The 20,636-nt window shown below is 40.1% G+C and overlaps 1 protein-coding gene across 2 annotated transcripts in view; it reads left to right on the forward strand.

The window, feature by feature from the left end:
• Positions 1 to 7,282: 7,282 nt before the first annotated feature.
• LOC306756907 (dihydropyridine-sensitive L-type skeletal muscle calcium channel subunit alpha-1-like) overlaps positions 7,283 to 20,636 on the forward strand; it is a 70,671-nt gene continuing 57,317 nt past the window's right edge. For both annotated transcript variants that reach the window (XM_079241839.1, XM_079241840.1), the window contains exons 1-4: positions 7,283 to 7,606; positions 7,730 to 7,835; positions 14,759 to 14,898; positions 20,431 to 20,573. In XM_079241839.1, coding sequence (XP_079097965.1) covers positions 7,419 to 7,606; positions 7,730 to 7,835; positions 14,759 to 14,898; positions 20,431 to 20,573 — 577 coding nt within the window. In that variant the 5' untranslated portion in view covers positions 7,283 to 7,418. The remainder of the gene's footprint in view (positions 7,607 to 7,729; positions 7,836 to 14,758; positions 14,899 to 20,430; positions 20,574 to 20,636) is intronic.

The following is a 20,636-nucleotide window of genomic DNA, read 5'->3' on the forward strand; positions in this document are numbered from 1 at the left end:
GCCTGCCTTCCATAAATCAAACCAAACACCATACTTTTAAAGGATAAAATGTCAGCACTTTTATCGCTGACGCATTTGAAAATGAAAAAAAGTAGATCTTGTCATTAGCTTTTTGACAGGGATGATGCAACCAAAGAAGATATTTAGCGTTGTATCCATTCAGAAACTGGGTAATACATTCATTTTAACTTAAGCCAGTCATCCTAATCAGGAAATGGAGATTGTTTTCCAGTTTTCTAAAAATACACAAACAAATAAACCCTGAGGAGACCACTTCAAAAGGGAATGGTGGAACAGTATTAGGAACCGTAATGAGACTGCCAAGGGGCACGGCCAACGATATGCTGAAATTGATTGAATATCCAGTTTGTTTCATTCACAGGGTAGGTCCAGCTGATGTTTCCTTGTAACTGGGCCGCTGATGAAGTGTTTTTGTCCTTCACATATTGTTAGGAGTTTAGTCCGTTGGGAAAATTGTGCAGCTCTAGTAGTCTGATCTGAAGCAAACAGATCAACGTAATATTCTTTAAAACAGTCATTTATTGACTTATATACAATATAACCCTCTGGATTAACAAAAGCTGCGATGTTCTGTGATGCTACCATTTTTTAGCATGGTATGCCAAACATTTACCTGGTTTGACACCATTCTCATAAAACCTCTGTTTTGTATAATTATTTTTTTCTTTGCTTCTTCAATAAGATGGGAGTCAATAGCTGATCTGAGAGCTAATCTTTCTTTCCAAAGTAAAGATGATTGGAGAACTCATTCATTTATTCATTATTTTAAACGCTTAATCTGATGAAGGGTTGAAGGGATGAAGTTGGAGCTTATCCCAGCAGTCTTTGGGCGGACGGCGAGGTACACCCTGGACAGCTCGCCAGTCCATCGAAGGGCTGATCGGAGAACTGACACGTTTTTACTTTAGCTGACAGTTTTTCCTCCAGTAACTTTTGTTTTTCCAGATTTTGACACCTTTTAGGCTCAGATTACGATATAATCAAACGTCTTGCATAAACTTTACAGGTCTCCCACAAAAGTGAAGGCTTATCTGTTCATACTGAATTGATTGACAGAAATCCTTAAGCTGAAGTACTAAAATATTATCTCTGAATAAATCAGAGCTGAGCTTCCATTGACGTGATTGCTTTGTTCAGACTTTTAGGTTGAAATCTATTACCACAACAGCATGACCAGAAATAATAGTTTCCGAGATAGAACTGATTGTATCTCTGTTTTAGTCAGAATAAAAAAATCTATTTTAGTTTGACATCCTTGAAGTGCTGAACAAAAACAAACAATGCAGTAAATAAACACGCACACAGACACATCAATAACCATCCATCCATCCATCCATCCATCCATCTTCTGCCGCTTATCCGGGGTCGGGTCGCGGGGGCAGCAGCCTAAGTAGGGAAGCCCAGACTTCCCTCTCCCCAGCCACATTTGCCAACTCTGCGGGGGGGATCCCGAGGCGTTCCCAGGCCAGCTGAGAGATGTAATCCCTCCAGCGTGTCCTGGGTCTTCCCCGGGGTCTCCTCCCAGAGGGACGTGCCTGGAACACCTCACCAGGGAGGTCCAGGAGGCATCCTGACCAGATGCCCGAGCAACCTCAACTGGTTCCTCTCAATGCAGAGGAGCAGCGGCTCTACTCTGTTCTCCTCCCAGATGACCGAGCTCCTCACCCTATCTCTAAGGGAGAGCCCGGCCACCCTGCGGAGGAAACTCATTTCAGCTGCCTGTATACGAGATCTCGTTCTTTCGGTCACGACCCACAGCTCATGACCATAGGTGAGGGTAGGAACGTAGATCGACTGGTAAATCGAGAGCTTCACCTTCTGGCTCAGCTCCTTCTTCACCACGACAGACCGGCGCAGAGCCCGCATTACTGCAGACGCCGCACCGATCCGTCTGTCGATCTCGCGCTCCATCCTTCCCTCACTCGTGAACAAGACCCCGAGATATTTAAACTCCTCCACTTGAGGCAGGACCTGACTCCCGACCCGGAGAGGGCAATCCACCCTATTCCGGCTGAGGACCATGGTCTCAGATTTTGAGGTGCTGATTCTCATCCCAGCCGCTTCACACTCGGCCGCGAATCGCTCAAGCGAGAGCTGGAGATCGCGACCAGATGAAGCCAACAGGACCATGTCATCCGCAAAAAGCAGGGACCCAATCCTGAGGCCACCAAGTCGGATCCCCTCAACACCTCGGCTGCGCCTAGAAATTCTGTCCATATAAGTTATGAACAGAATCGGTGATAAAGGGCAGCCTTGGCGGAGTCCAACCCTCACCGGAAACAAATCCGACTTACTACCGGCAATGCGGACCAAGCTCTGACACCTGTCGTACAGGGACCGGACAGCTCGTACAAGGGGGTCCGGTACCCCATACTCCCGGAGTACCCCCCACAGGAGCCCCCGGGGGACACGGTCGAATGCCTTCTCCAGGTCCACAAAGCACATGTAGACTGGTTGGTCAAACTCCCATTCCCCCTCCAGGACCCCAGAGAGGGTATAGAGCTGGTCCACTGTTCCGCGACCAGGACGAAAACCACACTGCTCCTCCTCAATCCGAGATTCAACTATCCGGCGGACCCTCCTCTCCAGGACCCCTGAATAGACCTTACCAGGGAGGCTGAGGAGTGTGATTCCCCTGTAATTGGAACACACCCTCCGGTCCCCCTTCTTAAAAAGGGGGACCACCACCCCAGTCTGCCAATCCAGCGGTACTGCCCCCGATGTCCACGCGATGCTGCAGAGGCGTGTCAGCCAGGACAGCCCCATAGCATCCAGAGCCTTAAGGAACTCCGGGTGGATCTCATCCACCCCCGGGGCCTTGCCGCCAAGGAGCTTTTTGACCACCTCAGCGACTTCAGCCCCAGAGATAGGAGAGTCCACCCCTGAGTCCACCAGCTCTGCTCCCTCATGGGAAGACGTGTTGGTAGGATTGAGGAGGTCTTCGAAGTATTCCCTCCACCGACCCACAACGTCCCGAGTTGAGGTCAGCAGCACCCCATCTCCACTGTACACAGTATTGATGGAGCACTGCTTCCCCCTCCTGAGCCGCCGGATGGTGGACCAGAATCTCCTCGAAGCCGTCCGGAAGTCTTTCTCCATGGCCTCGCCGAACTCCTCCCATGCCCGAGTTTTTGCCTTGGCAACAGCCGAAGCCGCATGCCGCTTAGCCCGTCGGTACCCATCAGCTGCCTCCAGAGTCCCACAGGCCAAGAAGGCCCGATAGGACTCCTTCTTCAGCTTGACGGCATCCCTCACTGCTGGTGTCCACCAACTAGTCCTGGGATTACCGCCACAACAGGCACCAACGACCTTACAGCCACAGCTCCGGCTGGCCGCCTCAGCAATAGAGGCACGGAACACAGCCCATTCGGACTCACTCGGGACATGTTCGAAGCTCTGCTGAAGGTGGGAGTTGAAGCTCGCTCTGACAGGGGACTCAGCCAGACGTTCCCAGCAGACCCTCACAACACGTTTGGGCCTGCCAGCTCTGACCGGCTTCCTCCCCCACCATCTGAGCCAACTCACCACCAGGTGGTGATCAGTTGACAGCTCCGCCCCCCTCTTCACCCGAGTATCCAAGGCATGTGGCCGCAGGTCCGACGATATGACTACAAAGTCGATCATCGAACTGCGGCCCAGGGAATCCTGATGCCAGGTGTACATATGGACACTCTTATGCTGGAACATGGTGTTTGTTATAGACAATCCATGACGAGCACAGAAGTCAAATAACAAAACACCATTTGGGTTCAGAGGGGGGGGACCATGCCTCCCAATCACTCCCCTCCAGGTCTCACTGTCATTGCCCACGTGAGCATTGAAGTCCCCCAGCAGAACAATGAAGTCCCCAGAAGGAGCACCCTCCAGCACTCCCTCCAAGGACCCCAGAAAGGGTGGGTACTCTGAACTGCTGTTCGGTGCATAAGCACAGACAACAGTCAGGACCCGTCCCCCCACCCGGAGGCGGAGGGAAACTACCCTTTCATCCACCGGGGTAAACCCCAACGTGCAGGCACCAAGCTGGGGGCTGATGAGAATGCCCACACCTGCTCAGCACCTCTCACCATGAGCAACTCCAGAGTGGAAGAAGGTCCAGCCTCTCTCAAGGGTACTGGTTCCAGAGCCCAAGCCATGCGTCGAGGTGAGTCCAACTATATCTAGTCGGAACCGCTCAACCTCGCGCACAAGCTCAGGCTCCTTCCCCACCAGAGAGGTGACATTCCACGTCCCTAGAGCCAGCTTCTGTAGCCGGGGATCGGACCGCCAGGGTCCCCGCCCCTTGCTGCCGCCCAGCTCACATTGCACCCGACCCCTACGGCTCCTCCCGCAGATGGTGAGCCCACGGGAGGTCACATCAATAACCATGATTTATATTTGTCTGGATTTGCTTAATCAATTATCTGAGGCGATTAATGTTATGTATAATCAGGGCAGAACAGTTTATTCCTGCTGAGTGTAAAATAATGATATAATAGATATAGTTGGCTTGTGTACAGTACAGGGAAAACAAACTCTCTTGGGACAATATTTTAAGATGGATTTGAGCCATGTTTTACATATATACAGTCATCCTCAAGTTTATTCACCGTCTTTCTTTGTAGAAAACTAAATTTACAACCATTCAAATAAGTCAAAACTGAAAAAAAGTAATAATAAAAAACAACAAAACTGTCCAGGACAAACGGGAACACTTTGCTGAGTGGGTCAGAACATTTACCAACAGGTCCTGAAGTCTGACAAGGTTTACAGAAAACACCGCATTTCAGCTCTGGTCCTCGAAGGCCACAGTTCGGTAAGTGTTAGGAGTTTCCCTGCTGCAACACATCTTAATACCTATCAGTTGGTAGACTTGTGCGAAGCTTGACATCAAGCTCTTTAAACACACACACACACACACTACTATCAGTTTATCAGTATCTGTTTAATGAAATATTAGTTTATGGGTCCAATCATGCCTGTTGAACGACAATTTAAAAGCAATTTCATGATTTTCCTTACATTTTTATTTATTATTACTTTTGTCAGTGTTCAATTCAATTCAATTCAAACTTTATTTATGAAGTGCTTTTCCAGCACCAAAATGTGACTCATAGTGCTTTACAGTTTAAAATCATTCCCACCTGACCAACCAACCAATCCCAATTACAAGGTGTGTTTCCATTACACCTAGAATTGCACAAAAAATAAAATCGCAATAAAAAATGCTAATGGAAACACCTACATTTCGAAAAAAGATTAAAATATCCTTAAAAAGTTTTTACTCTCTCATGAAGTGGTTTTCCAGATGTTTTGATACAGAAATATAACACAAAAATGTAATGGAAAGACTTTTTTTTTTTTTTGCATTTACACATCCTGGGACGTGACATCATAACCAGTTTATTATTTCCAGAAAAGTTAGTGTAAAAAAAAGAAAAAAAAGAGGGGAAAAAAGCTTTGAAAAGCCGTAGCAAGTTATCTACAGCAAACAGGAAACCCCAAAACAATGTTATGTGGCTACCTCGCATTAGCCGCAGTTCTCGTAAAATCTCGCTCCTCTCACAAGATTTTACAAGACTTGAGGCTAATGCGCTAAATACTGTTGAGTGGAAACACCTGAAATTGTAGTTTGTCTAAATCTACAAATATCGCTTAGTTTGAGAAAAAATGTGATGGAAATGCAGCGAATGACTGAATGAATAAACACTACTTTGCTCTTTTTCTTTTGTTCGTCATCCAGAGAGCATCAGGCTCTTTTTTTTCACTTTATGATTATTAACCATGTTTGGTTGGATCCTTCCCATGTATGTAACCAAAAACAAAACATTATCTTGTTCACTTTTGTTGTACTGACAGTGGAAGCTAACATTTAACCAACCAGCAGAGTAACATTAAATATTTTTCAAATAACACTTCAAAACCTGAATCATTACATATTTCATCACAGCTGGAGTTGCTGCTATTCGTAATGGCACACTGACCATAACACTTCAAAATATCCATGTTTACAACAGTCTTCCCATGCATGCAGGTGCATTATGCAGGCCGCTGCAGGGCTGGATGCATGCCGGCAACGTTGCACAACTGCAACCTCTCTTTTGGACTCAGATATATTCTAATGAGACAGCCGTTTTGTGTTGCTCTATGTTGGGTGGCGCCATTGTCGCGGTGGGAACCTGGTTAGACATTGACAGCAGAAGCTACATCTGGACTGACGACATTAAGACAGGGGTGCACAATTACAGATTAATATATCCTATCTGCCAATCTTTGAGTTAAATTGTTTTTCCTGTTAGTTAGACATTGCTTATGACAAAAACCAGAACAGCGAAAAAAGGAGAAACATGAGAAAAAATTCCACTCAACATTCTGCCTGTCCCACATTTCTGTATTGTTTTCTGCTGCGGCTTGAACCAAGAACAACATGTCCTCCCACATCTCTTCGAATAGTTAAGCAATTAGCACAATCAATCAAAGACGTGATTCTCATCAGAATCACACGTTAGAGATATGTGAATAATGACGTAATACATAGGCGTTTATAGCCCATTTTTATATATATATATATATATATATATATATATATATATATATATATATGTATATATATATATGTATGTATATATATATATATGTATATATATATATATATATGTATATATATATATATATGTATATATATATATATATATATATATATATATATATATATATATATATATATGTATATATATATACAGAATGTTGAGTGGAATGTTTCTCCTTTTTTCGCTGTTCTGGTTTTTGTCATAAGCAATGTCTAACTAACAGGAAAAACAATTTAACTCAAAGATTATATATATATATATATGTATGTATATATATATATATATATATATATATATATATATATATATATATATATATATAAATATCAGCTCTCTGGATGCTTAGCACCCCTGGTGTAATAAGCAATTAAGCATTAAATATCTTGTTTTTGTAGTGTAATAAGCAGAATATAGCCTAAAAAGGATTTGCAAGTCATTGCTTTGTGTTTTTATTTACGTTTCACACAACGTCTCATCTCCATTGGAATTGGGGTTGTGCCTGACCAGCACCTCTTCCTCTTGTTGACACATTCAGTGTTCTAAAACTATCTGAATGCCCTCTCTTGTCAAACATTACTATGAAAGTCATTCATCATCTATATTTATTCTGTTGGTGAAACAGCTGCTCAGTCAGCCAGTATAAGTAGAGAAGACAGCTGCCATTCCTCAGATAGAGGGAGGTGGAGCGGAGTTATTCATACTGCTACATAAAGGTTGACAGAGCTTGTAACCATCGGGAATTGCCTGGTTTTCCTTTTCATATATATGTATTTCATGAGATATTGCTTATTTTGTTAGAAGAGTTGGGAAAACCTTTTTCTTCCAGCAAGCATGGCTGAAAGCAGCAGCCCTCCGCTGTCATCCTACATCATGGATGAGGAGACCTTAAAGAGAAAACAAAAGGAGAAGCTGAAGAAGCTGATGGCTACAGGAGGTAACCCCCGGCCTGCGCGCTCTCTACTCTTTTTGACACTGAGGAATCCTTTCCGGAAGGCGTGCATCAACATCGTGGAGTGGAAGTATCCTGCTCAGTAGAAAGATCACACATATACATAGAAAATGTGCATCTGTTAAATCTGAAACTTATGAGATACCCAAACATGAACTGAATGTTTTGCAAGCTTCCTATAAATCCCCTTCAGACCTTTTGAAATTATAATCTTGCTGTCCATCTTTGCCAACTGTGTGGCCTTGGCCGTGTACCTACCCATGCCCGAAGAGGACAGCAACTCCACCAACAGCAACTTGGTGCGTCCTGTTTCTTTGTTTGGAAATGTTAGAAGATTTAGAATAATTATATGCTTCAGCATTTATTTCATTTATTGGTTTTAAACTGAAAATCAAAACGGCTACCCTGGATTTTCATTTTGGAGATCTGCTAAAAAGAAAAAAAAAATTGCATCCCTGTTATGAAATGAGTGTCTCTCTGCAACTACAATGTTTATTTGAACTCTGAGTTTCACTAAAAGGGAGATGTGCAGATTTCTGAATGTGTGTTTGGTCTATGTGTGCCACATAGAATGAATGAAACACATCGCAGACCCTAATGGAAGGTTCATTATCATCAAAATATTATAAACCACACTAACTTCACATTTGAAAATAGTTATGACTTTAAAAATGGCAATCCACATTTTCTCCGTAAATTTTTCACATTTCAGCAACACAAAAATGATAATTGTTGGAAATTTTAATTTTGTGTTATGCGGTCACACTATGGGTTTATTTCTTCATAACTAAAGCATCATATTAATAAATAAATAAATAATAAATAATAATAGTGAATAAAGCATTATAATATTACTTTTTGAGCACCACCTTGGTTGGTTATGGTCAGTTCAGGAAAACCAGTTTAACTCTGTCAGTCCATAACCGTTAGTCGTTAGTCTCAATGTGTCAGAAAACTGCAATGACAGATTAAAATACATAAAGTATTAATTGCCGGTAAATAAAAGCGGAAAGTCAAGCTTTGACTCTGCTGTATAAGTGGAAACAGGAGCAGCGAATCAGGCCAAGTGTAGCAGTGGCGCGGGTGGTTGAACGGGTCGGAGGGTAGTTGTAAGAAGAAACATTGACGACGAAGAGTGTTGGAAAGGTTGCTATCAAGAAAGCTTTGACCAGTTCAGTCTGCATGGTTGGAAACGATGGAAACAATCATAAATAGGTTTCTACATATCAACAAGTAGATCTATATCAAGGACAATTTTCATTTAACTGTCCAGGAGAGACCAAAACAAGTAGAAGATGTTGCTGTGTTTTTACTGATGGACTCAAACCCGGGTTGCCTGGTAGCCAGACGACACAGGACCACCAGTGCTGGCTGTAAGTTAACAGAACTGGTGATCACAACAGGATTGTGAATGTGGCAAGAATAAAGAGAAGAAATGGGATCTAGAACCGGACAAACTTTCAACCACCATGTACCTTGACAAAATGCCAATTTAAACACCTGCCTACACCTGGTCTCTTTGATTGCCTCAACATTAACCTGGTGTTGGTCAGTGGTGAACTGCTGCGTACATCCATATTTCATTTCGACTGTTGCTCGCAGGTCTGGAGGAGATACACCAAACAGCAACACCTGACGGTTAAAAGTGAGACTTGGTGGAAGTACAGAAAACTGCAGTTCTCCCTTCATCCACTAGGGGCTCCAAAACAGAGTGAATCACCATAGATGCCCATGTTAAAAAGACCAACTTCACAGCAGAAATAAACATGTTTACAGCCTGGTAGAAAGAAACATTTTTGGTTTAATCAGGTTTACCTTCATGACAACTGTAGGGGGAGGTGTTTTTTTTTTTTTTATTGTATAACTTCTTCGTTTAAAAGTAATTCCCAAAATTAGGAATAATCGTGGATGTCTCCTTTTGATTGACAGGTTCCCAATTCCCGCTGTAAGAATGAGCATGTAGAACAACCAAGGTTTTTAGCTGGTTAACAGCATGATGTAAGTTTAGCCCAGCTACCTCCATTAGCTGGTTAGCTCCTGTTAGCTCTAGGTTAACTCGGTTAGCACTGAGCTACAGGCACGTTGGAGTTTGATAGATGTCAATCATTCACCCCGTATGTTCACAGTACCCGTCTCAGCTCTACCTCTTGGCCCAGTTTTGTATTTACCAGGAGAAACAGCACACAATCCCGCTAAGATGACAATGGCAGGAACCGCCCAATGAGCGAGTGACGTCATGGAGGCTTCGTGCATCTTTTATATACAGTCTATGAGATTCACACACGCGGTTTGCTGACGACTTGTCATCCTGCCGGTAACTGTCTTGTCAGGATGCAGGTCATTGTCCTCTTAAGGGTGTGGTTGACAAGTTGTTGACTGCTTTTGCTTTTCTTTTACTGTTTTTTTTAAAGCCTTTCAGGTTCTGATAATACTTTGACCTTCCATACAAGTAAATCTGTTGCATCAGATTATGAATATTATAAGTCTTTAAATTTTAAGCAGCAAAGTTTTATGCAGCAAATGAACATGTATGAATGTCTTTTGAAGGCTTCAGTTTTTAATGGTTTATTTTCACTTTTGTGAGTGTTTTTAAAATTCAACAGTCAAAATTCGAAGACAAAAAAAACTTAAAGGAAAAAGAAAGAGGTCGAATTCAACACGACAAATTTGGTGGTTAAGATTTGCTGTCAGACTATCAGTGTTAACATCTGGTTTCCTGGGATAACATCAAACCAGCATTCAGCCAATCATATCACAGTTAGTGGTTGACGTGAACCCAGGTTGTACAGCTGAACTATACTTTTTCTGTGAGTGTTTCACTTTATATACCTCTTGATGGTTCATTCTTTATAGAAAATTAAAGACAATATCAAGCACGGTTCTTATTAGGATAGTTTAGATCTATCTATCTATCTATCTATCTATCTATCTATCTATCTATCTATCTATCTATCTATCTATATATCTATCTCAAATCAAATCAAAGTTTATTTGTATAGCGCCTTTCACAGAAGAAACAGCTCAAAGTGCTTTACATATATTAAAACAACAAATAACACACACATACTGACAGATCCCCAATCTCATGTTGCCTGAAAAAGTTTCTAAAATAGTCTTCTGTCTCTTTGACCAACAATAATAATTATATTAAAAGAATAAATATAAAAGAGATGACATCTGGCTTGACAAACTATGAGGAAACGATATCCTGCGGATCCCTTCACATCAGGGGCAAGCCCACCCATAACCATAATGGTGCGTCACCACTGGAACGGCCACGACTCAGGGTTGGCCTCGATCCGTACTATATGTATATATATGTGTGTATATATATATATATATATATATGTTGATCATTAACTATTTAACTCCCCAGTTTGGAAGAAAGAAAAGATAGAAAGGACAGAATGAAAGAATGGGCTGAGAAACATTAACAAAGGTCTGTATGAAACACACTCCTCATACCTGCACACTGAAGTAAATGCAGGACAGCTCCATACACAGCTAACAAACAGATGCAGGAATAGATGCAGTTACTTCCCTGCAGTAGGTACAGCATACAACACTCATTAACTGGCCAGATCTTTTTAATGTCAAACTGAATCATCTGCCACTGCAGTTGTATTTAACTTTGACTAAAATAATTTGCCAGATTGGGCAGGAAAGCACATTTCAGTGTGATGTACCATAGCCTGACAGCATGACCCTTAAGTGGTGAAGACATTGAAAGCATGCCTTAAGGAGGTTAAAGGTCATCTCTCGTTTGTGCAGCAGGGCTGACCCTCCAGCTTTGGACCTCAGGGTTCTTTGGCACTCAACACACACACTTCAGGAAGAACAAGTCTCAAAACCAATTTTTTTTTTCATTTATTGTTAAAAATAAAAACCAAAGATTACACAAAGACACTTAAATTTAGACCTTTCTAAGAAAAAAACCTGAAACGCAGTGAAGGTCAAAAGACTGTGTTGCTCCAAGGTCCACCGGCTTCTGATCTTCATTTTTATTGTTTTTTTTTTAGTTTCAGCCCACATTTAGCAACCTGTACGTCATCAGTCACTGGTCAAGGTATTTTAATTTTTACTGCAACACAAAACTTTAACATGGAAAAATGAAATAGCACAAAACAATAACAGATAATTAAATAACAGTAATGGAAAAATGGCTACATCTCTCTTTGTGTCCTTGTCCTGGCATTGGCGTTATTATACATCTGCTGTGCTTCCTGAGGGGTCTGCAAGCGGTGTCAGGTGAAAAGGTTGGTAGGCACACCTAGTGCACCTGAGAATTCACCGGCAAATGCAAAATGTCATCATTACAACCACATACAAGGCCATTCCTGATCCAGCCGTCGTGTTAAAAAATGTTTTGTGTGGCTCACCTTGTGATCGGTGCAGATTGAGAGGTCTGAAAGTCCTGAAAGGTCTGAAAGACCAGAACCGAGCTGGACCACTTTGCCACGACATTAATCATTAACCAGAGAGCTTTGCAGATCATCTGAAAGGAGATTATGCTGCAAGCAATGTACAGTGTTCATGAACGGACAGTACCAGAAAGTCACGTTCACCTTAACATTAATGGTGGGAAAAGATTTGCTATTTACAAAATCCCCTGACAGGCAGCTGAGGGGTTTTTACTTTGACGTCAGGATTTATTCATATTATATGCATGATTGCATAATGGTTTTTATGTTTTTTGTGTTTTGTGGGGCCTGATATGTCAACGTCCACGAGTTTGTGTCAGACTGAGCTTGGGGCTGGTGGACAAAACGGACATTTTTAATCACTCCCAGACAGGTAGACAGGTAGACAGGAACATGAAGAGAGTCAGGGTGAAAGCCTGGTACGGGAAACACAAGACTACACGAGGAAGCTGACCAAACACAGGGAAACACAGGTCAACACATGAGGATAATGAGGGAACACAGATGATCTCCATGATGGCAGGGGCAGGAGAGTCCTGTCTGAGCCAGAACATCAATAGGAGGTGAGGCTGAGGGAACCAGAGGAGGAGCAGACATGACAATTTGTTATTCTTACCTGGTAAAATAAAGTTTAAATAAAATGTGGGTGCGGTCCAGTTTCATCATTTCCACCTGCAGTTTAATAGAATTCAGATTCAGATTAGAAAGAGACTTTCGGAGATGTTTATTAACTATGCATCTGCCTGTGAAGGCTCCAGCAGTGGCTGTGTAGAAATGAGGCTGTATTTGTGTACTACTTATTCAGTCAGACTGCGATGCTTGGCTTCTTTTTTTTTTTTTTTTTTTAGCAGCATTTCCCTTCTGTTTTGCTTGGTCATTGGATAGAAGCTTCGAGGGGATCTCCTGCTCTGACACAGAGAAGCATGCGCTGGCGTTGCCATGGTAGATTAGCGATCCTGTAATAGATTGCGGGGGTCTAATAAAAGAGCTGATGACTCCTGGCTTGCTCTCTGTGCAAATAACCAGTTCCAACATTAAAGCATTACAGATGGTGCAAAGAAAGCTATAAAATGTAGTAAAAGGGTAGAAACAAACTGTAAAAAAATCCCAATATTGTCATAGTAAAGTTATAAATTAAAATAATATTATTTAAAGAAATACAGACTAAAAGTTAGAGTAGTTTTCATGCAGGGGTTGATAAGCAAAGAAATGGTTTTAACCCATAAAGACCCAACCATGAAAAATGACCAGGTTTTTATTATGAGGTCTTGTTCAATACATTTAATATGATGTATATGTAAACGGTACGATCATTTTTAGGAATGATTACTAGGGATGGGAAAATATAATAAAAGTAATAAAAAAAAATTTAAAAATTGAAAATCTGGATTTTTTTTTTGCTTCACAATTTTAAAATGCACATTTTTTTGTTTAAAACATTTTTTTCAAATAAATAAAAATAATCTATTATAAATTTTTTGTATTTTTATTGTTTATATTGATTTTTTTTTTTTTTGTCTTCTTTGGCATCATAGCAGCAGAATGATGGTCTAGTTACTGTGTTGTTTTTTTCCTACTTTAAATCATGAAAAATGACAAGCAAAAAAATAAAGTTTTATACATTTATTTTGTTTTTAATCTACAAAAAGCTGCAATATCAAAGAATTGTGAGAATCGTAATTGAAATCAAATCAGCCCCCCCAAAAATGGGAATCTGAATCGAATTGGGACAAAAGCAAATCGTAAGCTGTAATACTGACCATTTATTATCATGTGATATGTAAAAATTTTTATAGTGTAATCTTCTGCTTTCTGGTGTTTATTAAGGGGCAGAAAAGTCCTATTAAGTTCCACGGAGTTTTGAGCAAAGTTTGTACCATAAAATGATGCCAAATATCTCAGAAACTGTATGTATCATCTACAGTCGTCCTCAGATTTATTCATCCCCTTTCATTAAAGAAAAGGCTGGATTTACACCAGTAAATAACTGGAGACTAAAAAAGGAACAATAACTAAAGATTTGCTTAATTAAGCCAGTGACACAAGACACTAAACAAACAAACAAATGGGTCATGAAAATATTAAAGCATTTTTCTGTAGAACAGTGGGACAAAATACCTGTCAACAGGTGCAGAAGTCTGACTGAGAGGAACAGAAAACACCTGACTGGAGCAGAAACATTAAAGGATTGTTCAACAAAATATATGTAAATTTGAGGACAACGTTATGTCTCGCTGGGCTGTTAACCTGGATTTAAATGTAAAAATGTAATGTCCACATGTAGTTTGTTCCACTTCTTCTGTTCAGCACTGATAAACTCAGGGCTCTTCAACGAGAATCTACAAAGGGTTCAAATTCAGATCCAGCAGAGCCAGATTGTCTGTGAGTCCTTGCAGAAGGACAACCTGAGGTTCACGTTTCAGTTTAAGGCCTGAGCAGGCCGCTGTCACCATGGGAAGATTTAAAATGAACACACACAACATGCCTTTGCTGAAACCGAATCCAGCATGACATATTACAGTGGTGTGTTCTACGTTACAGGAGTTTCAGAAGTACATTCGTCTGAGCTTCATCTTAAGTTTCAAAGACATAAGAAACATGATCACATCTGGATAAAGAATAGCAGCATCCCTGAATAGTCAAGCCCTCTATGCTTTTGGTTTTATATTCTATCACGGCCTTGTTAGAGAATAAAAGCCAAATAAATTGTGTTTGTCACGTTGTCACTGCCACACTAAAGGTTAATTTCACTTAAAGTTATGTTACCTGCTTAACTAGAATGAATTATTGTTGCTTTACAGGAAAGCCTGGAGTACATCTTCCTCATCATCTTCTCTGTCGAGTGTTTCCTGAAGATTGTTGCCTACGGATTTCTCTTTCACGCAGACGCGTACTTACGAAACTGTTGGAATATCCTGGACTTTGTTTGTGTATCTGTTGGGTGAGTAGAGCTGTTTGCATTCAACACAAATGGTTTATTATCTGATTTTTGAACATAAGTATAACCACACCACAGAATAACGGACCATCACAGAAGAAGAGAGGAAGGAACAGAGAAAGAGACAAGAGGAGCACTGCGTACATATAAATGTTTACTCAACATTCAGAGTATAATCTCGTGGAGGGGTTACCAACTCATACTATCCTGCAGATTTAGTGTTTCCCTGTTACTACACACTTGATCCAAATAAAAAAGTTCTCCAACAACATGCTGTCATCTTCTGCACCCGCCGATTAATGAGCTGTAGATTTGGGTCAGGTGTGTTGCAGCAGGGAAACCCTGGTAGCGCTCCAGGAACGCAGTTGGTGACCTCTGGTCCAGTAAAATAATTCTAGGTTTTAGAGAAGTAAAAAGTGGTTGGATAAATGGGAGACAATAACAGTGAAAGAAGCATTAATGGGATAGTTTGGAGTTTTTTTTTTGTTTGTTTATTTTCATTATCTAATGGAAAACTTAAAATAAATGTTTCACCGCTTGTTTAAATATGTTTATGATGTAAATTCTAAAAATATTTTCTTATTTTGGGAAATCTGACCAAATGTGATTAATTTACAGATTATTTCACTGTAATAATTTGCTTAAATTCAGCATGTTTTTCCTTATATTAACATAATATCTGCAGTTTTTTGTAAAGTTGTGCTGGAAAGTCTTGGAAAATATGTCTACAGCTAAAACTGGGAGTGAAAGATGTAATATGTTAAACAGTCACACTGAGATGATTCAACCCAGCATGTGTGGAAATGACCAGTTTTAGATTTTGTAACTAAATAGGAAATAAAGACAAAATGTTTGTAATAATCTTTCAAAATTAGCTCTTGTTGAGCATCTTAGTCTCTAAACAATATCACAAAGACTTTAGCTGACTAGGATCGCAAGACATGGCTAGACCGAACACTTTTGCTGTGAGCCAACATCAGACTGACTTTTACTGGCTGGAGAAATCTCAGAGAAGAGACAGGATGAAGATGCATCAAGAAAATCCAACAATGTTTAGTAGTGGGAAATTAATGTTATGGAGTTGATGAAAGGCAGATAAAATAATCCTTAAAAAGGAATTTCCTGCTCTCATGGATGGATGACAGAACACTGATACATAATTCTGTTCTCCTATCATTTCCTCTCCCTTGACATATGTAGATACTGTAGGCGTGCTCCTTTCAAACATGGAAAACACCAGTACACCCAATTCTCCCATACAGAGCTCTGCTTTCGGGATGGAAACCAATCCAAATCTTACCGGAGTGGGAAGTTATCAGGTTGCATTGGGTGGGAGTGGGTGGCTAAAGATAGTGGGTCCCAATTTTATTGTCAGAAAGTGTCTGTGGGCCCATTTTAAAAGGCAGATCCAACAGCCTGAACGCAGTCTCTTAGTAATACACTCTGAAGTATTTTCAGAAAATCTTATGTTTTCTGAGCCATTCTATTCATGTAGAGAGAGATTAATTTTGTATAATTGTGATATATAGAAACAGATTTACTCTTTTTTTTTTTTTTTTTTAAACTGCAGGTATTTAGGTTGTTTTTGGCCATAGCTTATATGAACACTATAATTCAGAACTGAGAGATTTTTGTTGAATAAATTTCTATTCATTTTTTTTGTTATATGTAAGCCAACTTTATATATATATATATTAAAAATTAGAAGAAGCCTCCTATATTAGCATGAATGGGGCTGAACTAATAATACTGTGCAAAGCTCGAATCCCATGTATGCTTTATGCTGCATGGTTGTTTGGTGATACATCCACCAGAGGGCAGTGCAAAGCTAATTTTTGAGCTCTGAATACTGTTTCATTCTGACAATAGAATAGATGAAGAAAGAAAGAAGCAGTGAAGTTGACTGTGGTAGTTTGTGCAACTATTAAACAAATAGTTCTTCTTTGTGCTGGGTGCAATCCCTGCAGTTAACAGCGGTAATGTACTGTTTGCTGCATCTGCGTGTACATCCACAAGCTTCCTGAAGCTAGACCAAAATATTCTCAGTGAATTTATTTAAAATAGAGACTAAATGAGGTTTTAAATGAATATTTGTTACACGAAGTACTTCTCTTTGTTTGGTAAATGGGATGTACTAACCAACCACACAACATTACATTAATAAAGTATCATTTTTAAAAAAGTATTTTAAAAGGCTTCAACATTTCAGCTACCACTGGAAACAGACAGGCTGGAAGAGGATGCAGAGGAAGTCTCAGCTCATTTACAGGAATAACAAAGAAGTTATTTCCCCCAAACCAGAATTTTAATGTAAACATGTTACAATACTGTTCTGACATGCCTATGCCTCACACTTGGAGGCAGTCCTGCTTGTGTATACTGCCCACTATTAGCAACCACTAAAATCTTTACTGGATAACAGAGCAATTTCTCATTAGGACCACTAAACATTTAATAAACAAATAAATAAAAAACAACAAAAATGACCATCACTATAGTAAACATCGGTCCAATATCTGTCTGTCACACTTTATCTGACTCTAATGTAAACCAAACAGACCCTTGTGCTCTCCACTATGGAGGAACAAAACTGCCAAAATCAAAATTAAATACAAAGATATAAAAACAGCTCAAAAAACAAATTGATACTTCCCCAAATTACTTTTTAAAAACTAAAGAATCAAATTTCTAATAACAAGCCCATCACAGATGAAATTTTTTTTTTTTTTATTATTATTATTATCATTATCAACTTTTTTTCTATGTAATAGCCAGGCGACCTATACAAGGTGTGCCCTGCCTCTCACCTGCTAACTGCTTGCACAGGCTTCAGCTTCTTCATGTATTTCAGTTTCATCTAAAATTGTTTTTATTTAGTCATTTATTGACTCTTTTTTCTAATGTAAATTTAAATTCATGCATATTTACATCCTTGTTACTTCCAATCTAGCATTTTATTCCTCTGTTTATTTCTTTTAATTTCTGTTTCCTTTTTATGGTTCTCAGGTGGTTGGTTGGTTGATTGATCTGCCTATTTTCGGGCAGATTCACCTTTTTGATTCGAATCCGAGTTTGTTTTCTCGGAAAGTCCGCCTCATTTGGGGAAATGTGAATACACCAAACAAATTCTGACTCGGAACAAAGAAGCAGACTCGGTCCCCCAACAAACTTAGGTCTCGGCCCATTTAAGTCGACCAAATACAGGGAGTGGACTGTAAAAAAGTCACTTCCTCCATTTGACGTAGTACTGCATTGTGGGTAAATACATAGAAACCGAGTCCTCTGCTCGTCTGTTGTTCATACTGCATCCATTGTTGCTGTGTATTTCTGCAGTACACTTGCAGAAGACAAAATAAAAAACCCAATCTGCATGTTTAGCTTTTATGAGGACGAAACGTAGTTTTCTTCTTCAAACAGGTCTTGTCCTCTCTTTTTGCTAAATACTAGTGCAGCTCCACCTTTGGTGAGAATGGGGATATATTATTCTAATGGTTTGGCTTGTTTGACCAAAGTGCAGCATGAAAGCGATCTCGGTTTGCATGGATATACCCCCATACAACTGAGCCAAGTCCCCAATTGGACCGAGACTAGCAGACAATCCTGATGTGAATGCACCCTTAAATCTAAACCTTATCCACAGTCTTTGAATCACGTTTAACAATGAAACATCAACATTATGTCATTACTGGCAGCAAAGCCACCAAGATATCAGTTGACAAAGGTCCTTAACTGACACTTCACAGCATAGACAATGAGACCTTTGTCTTGTACTGGGAAAGTCGCAGAATTTTGTGAAACACCACTTATCTCTATCATAAAAAATTACTATAAAGCACGTGAGACGCAGGTTTGACCGGCCAAATGAGCCTTTGCTTGTTTATTGTTCTCTTTAAATGGCTGTAAGTATGCCAACTATTGTGCAAGGTTGCAATACTCGCAAGTTCAAGTGAAATGGAAAATGCAACCATGGCAGAGAAACTCTGCTTTGTAATACTACTGGGTGGGACAGGCTGCCAGACTGGTGGCTTTGGAAGGGAGATGCCCCTGACAGATTGTTGCAACACGATCTTTGGCATGTGGCTGTCACAGCTGAATATCACAGTCACTGTTGAATGTTTGTTGTTTTGTGTGGCTATAGCAACTGAGAAGAAGGTTCAGCAGCAGACATATATAACTAACAAAGGAATTGATGCAGCTGCAGATTCTGGGAAAGTTGGCTTTGATGCTCAGAGAATATTGCCTGGATCATTGAAAATGAAAAACCATCAATATTGTGCAAACTTTTGCTAAAGGACTTAACTAACCTTCAGAGAATCTTCTCCAAACCATTCAACTATTTGGTTGTGTTTTTATTTAACTATGCATCTCATACATCTTCATACATGTGTTATTGTCAAATACCAATGGCCGACTGACAAAATGCAATGAATCATTTCCAGTGGCATATTTCAGCTTTTCCCCAGTTAGTCTAGAGAACTATCTCCTCACTTTTGTCCACTCATTTTCAACACTACATCACTCAGCAGCAATATTACACCATTATCTGTAGGCCGCTTGCTTCATCTAGTTAGATTAAGTGAATAAAATGACTGATTTCTTTCACAAACATTGCAGGGCAGTTAGCTTTCTGATTCATAGTGTAAAAGATGCATCATTCATCCATTGTTTTCTTGGAGACATTGCACATATTGGCAAATAAATGTAGGAAGAAAATTCAAAATTTGAATTAATGAGGGTGTGACTGAATTTGAAGTGTCAAGAAACAAAATTTGTTTTGCAGTATCATTTCAGTCTGTTGACATAATTTCAATACCAGATTTATGACATGTAACTGTCATATTCAGTGTTGTTGAGGTCACTTAATCAGTTAAACTGAGCTTATAAAATGTTATTAGTGCTGACATTTACTGGGTGTTTATTGAACATGACAGAAGGTCAGGAATCTCAAAACCTGTCAGTCAAAGCATGAATGAGAAACATCTCATTAAGGACCTGTGATTGCCTGAAAGTTAATGGACATGTAGATTTATCCATGCCTTTCCTTAATCTGTAGGTGGAAGGGGAACAGGGAGAGTATGGAGCTGATACAGCTGTCAGCTGCTGTTAGCTTCTAATGTTACAGCTGTTAGCTGCTGATGTTAGCACTTTTATCTGCTAATGTTACAGCTATTAGCTGCTGCTGTTAGATATTTTAGCTACTGATGTTAGCTCTTTTAGTTGCTAATGTTACAGCTGTCAGTGATTGGTGTTATAGCTTTTAGCCAGTTATGTTATAGCTGCTAATGTTCATGGTTTTAGCTGCTGTCTTGCCAATTAGGTTGTTTAGCAGTAAAGTTATAGTTCTTAGCCGCCACACTTAAGCTGTTACAGATGTTTGAGCTATGAGCAGCTGATGATGGAGCTGTTAGCTAGTTATGTTGCAGTTGTTAGTGGCTGAGTTAGAACCTATTAGCGGCTGATTTTACAACTCTTATTAGCTGATTTTAAATGTAGCAGCTAACTTTGCAGCTGAAAACTGCTAATCTTTCTCTTCAGGCTTTTTACTGTGGCAGTGGATGCAATAAACCATATCAGTGGCGTAGAGGCTCCAGTTGGAGAGAAAGGTGGTGGCTTTGACATGAAAGCTCTGCGGGCATTCAGAGTTCTCCGACCTCTCAGACTGGTCTCAGGAGTCCCAAGTAAGTCACTTTTGTATATACAGTATATATATAAACATAATAATGTCATTATGGAGGTTAGCT

Source organism: Telmatherina bonti (assembly GCF_933228915.1).
Source record: "Telmatherina bonti genome assembly, chromosome: 6".
NCBI lineage: Eukaryota > Metazoa > Chordata > Actinopteri > Atheriniformes > Telmatherinidae > Telmatherina > Telmatherina bonti.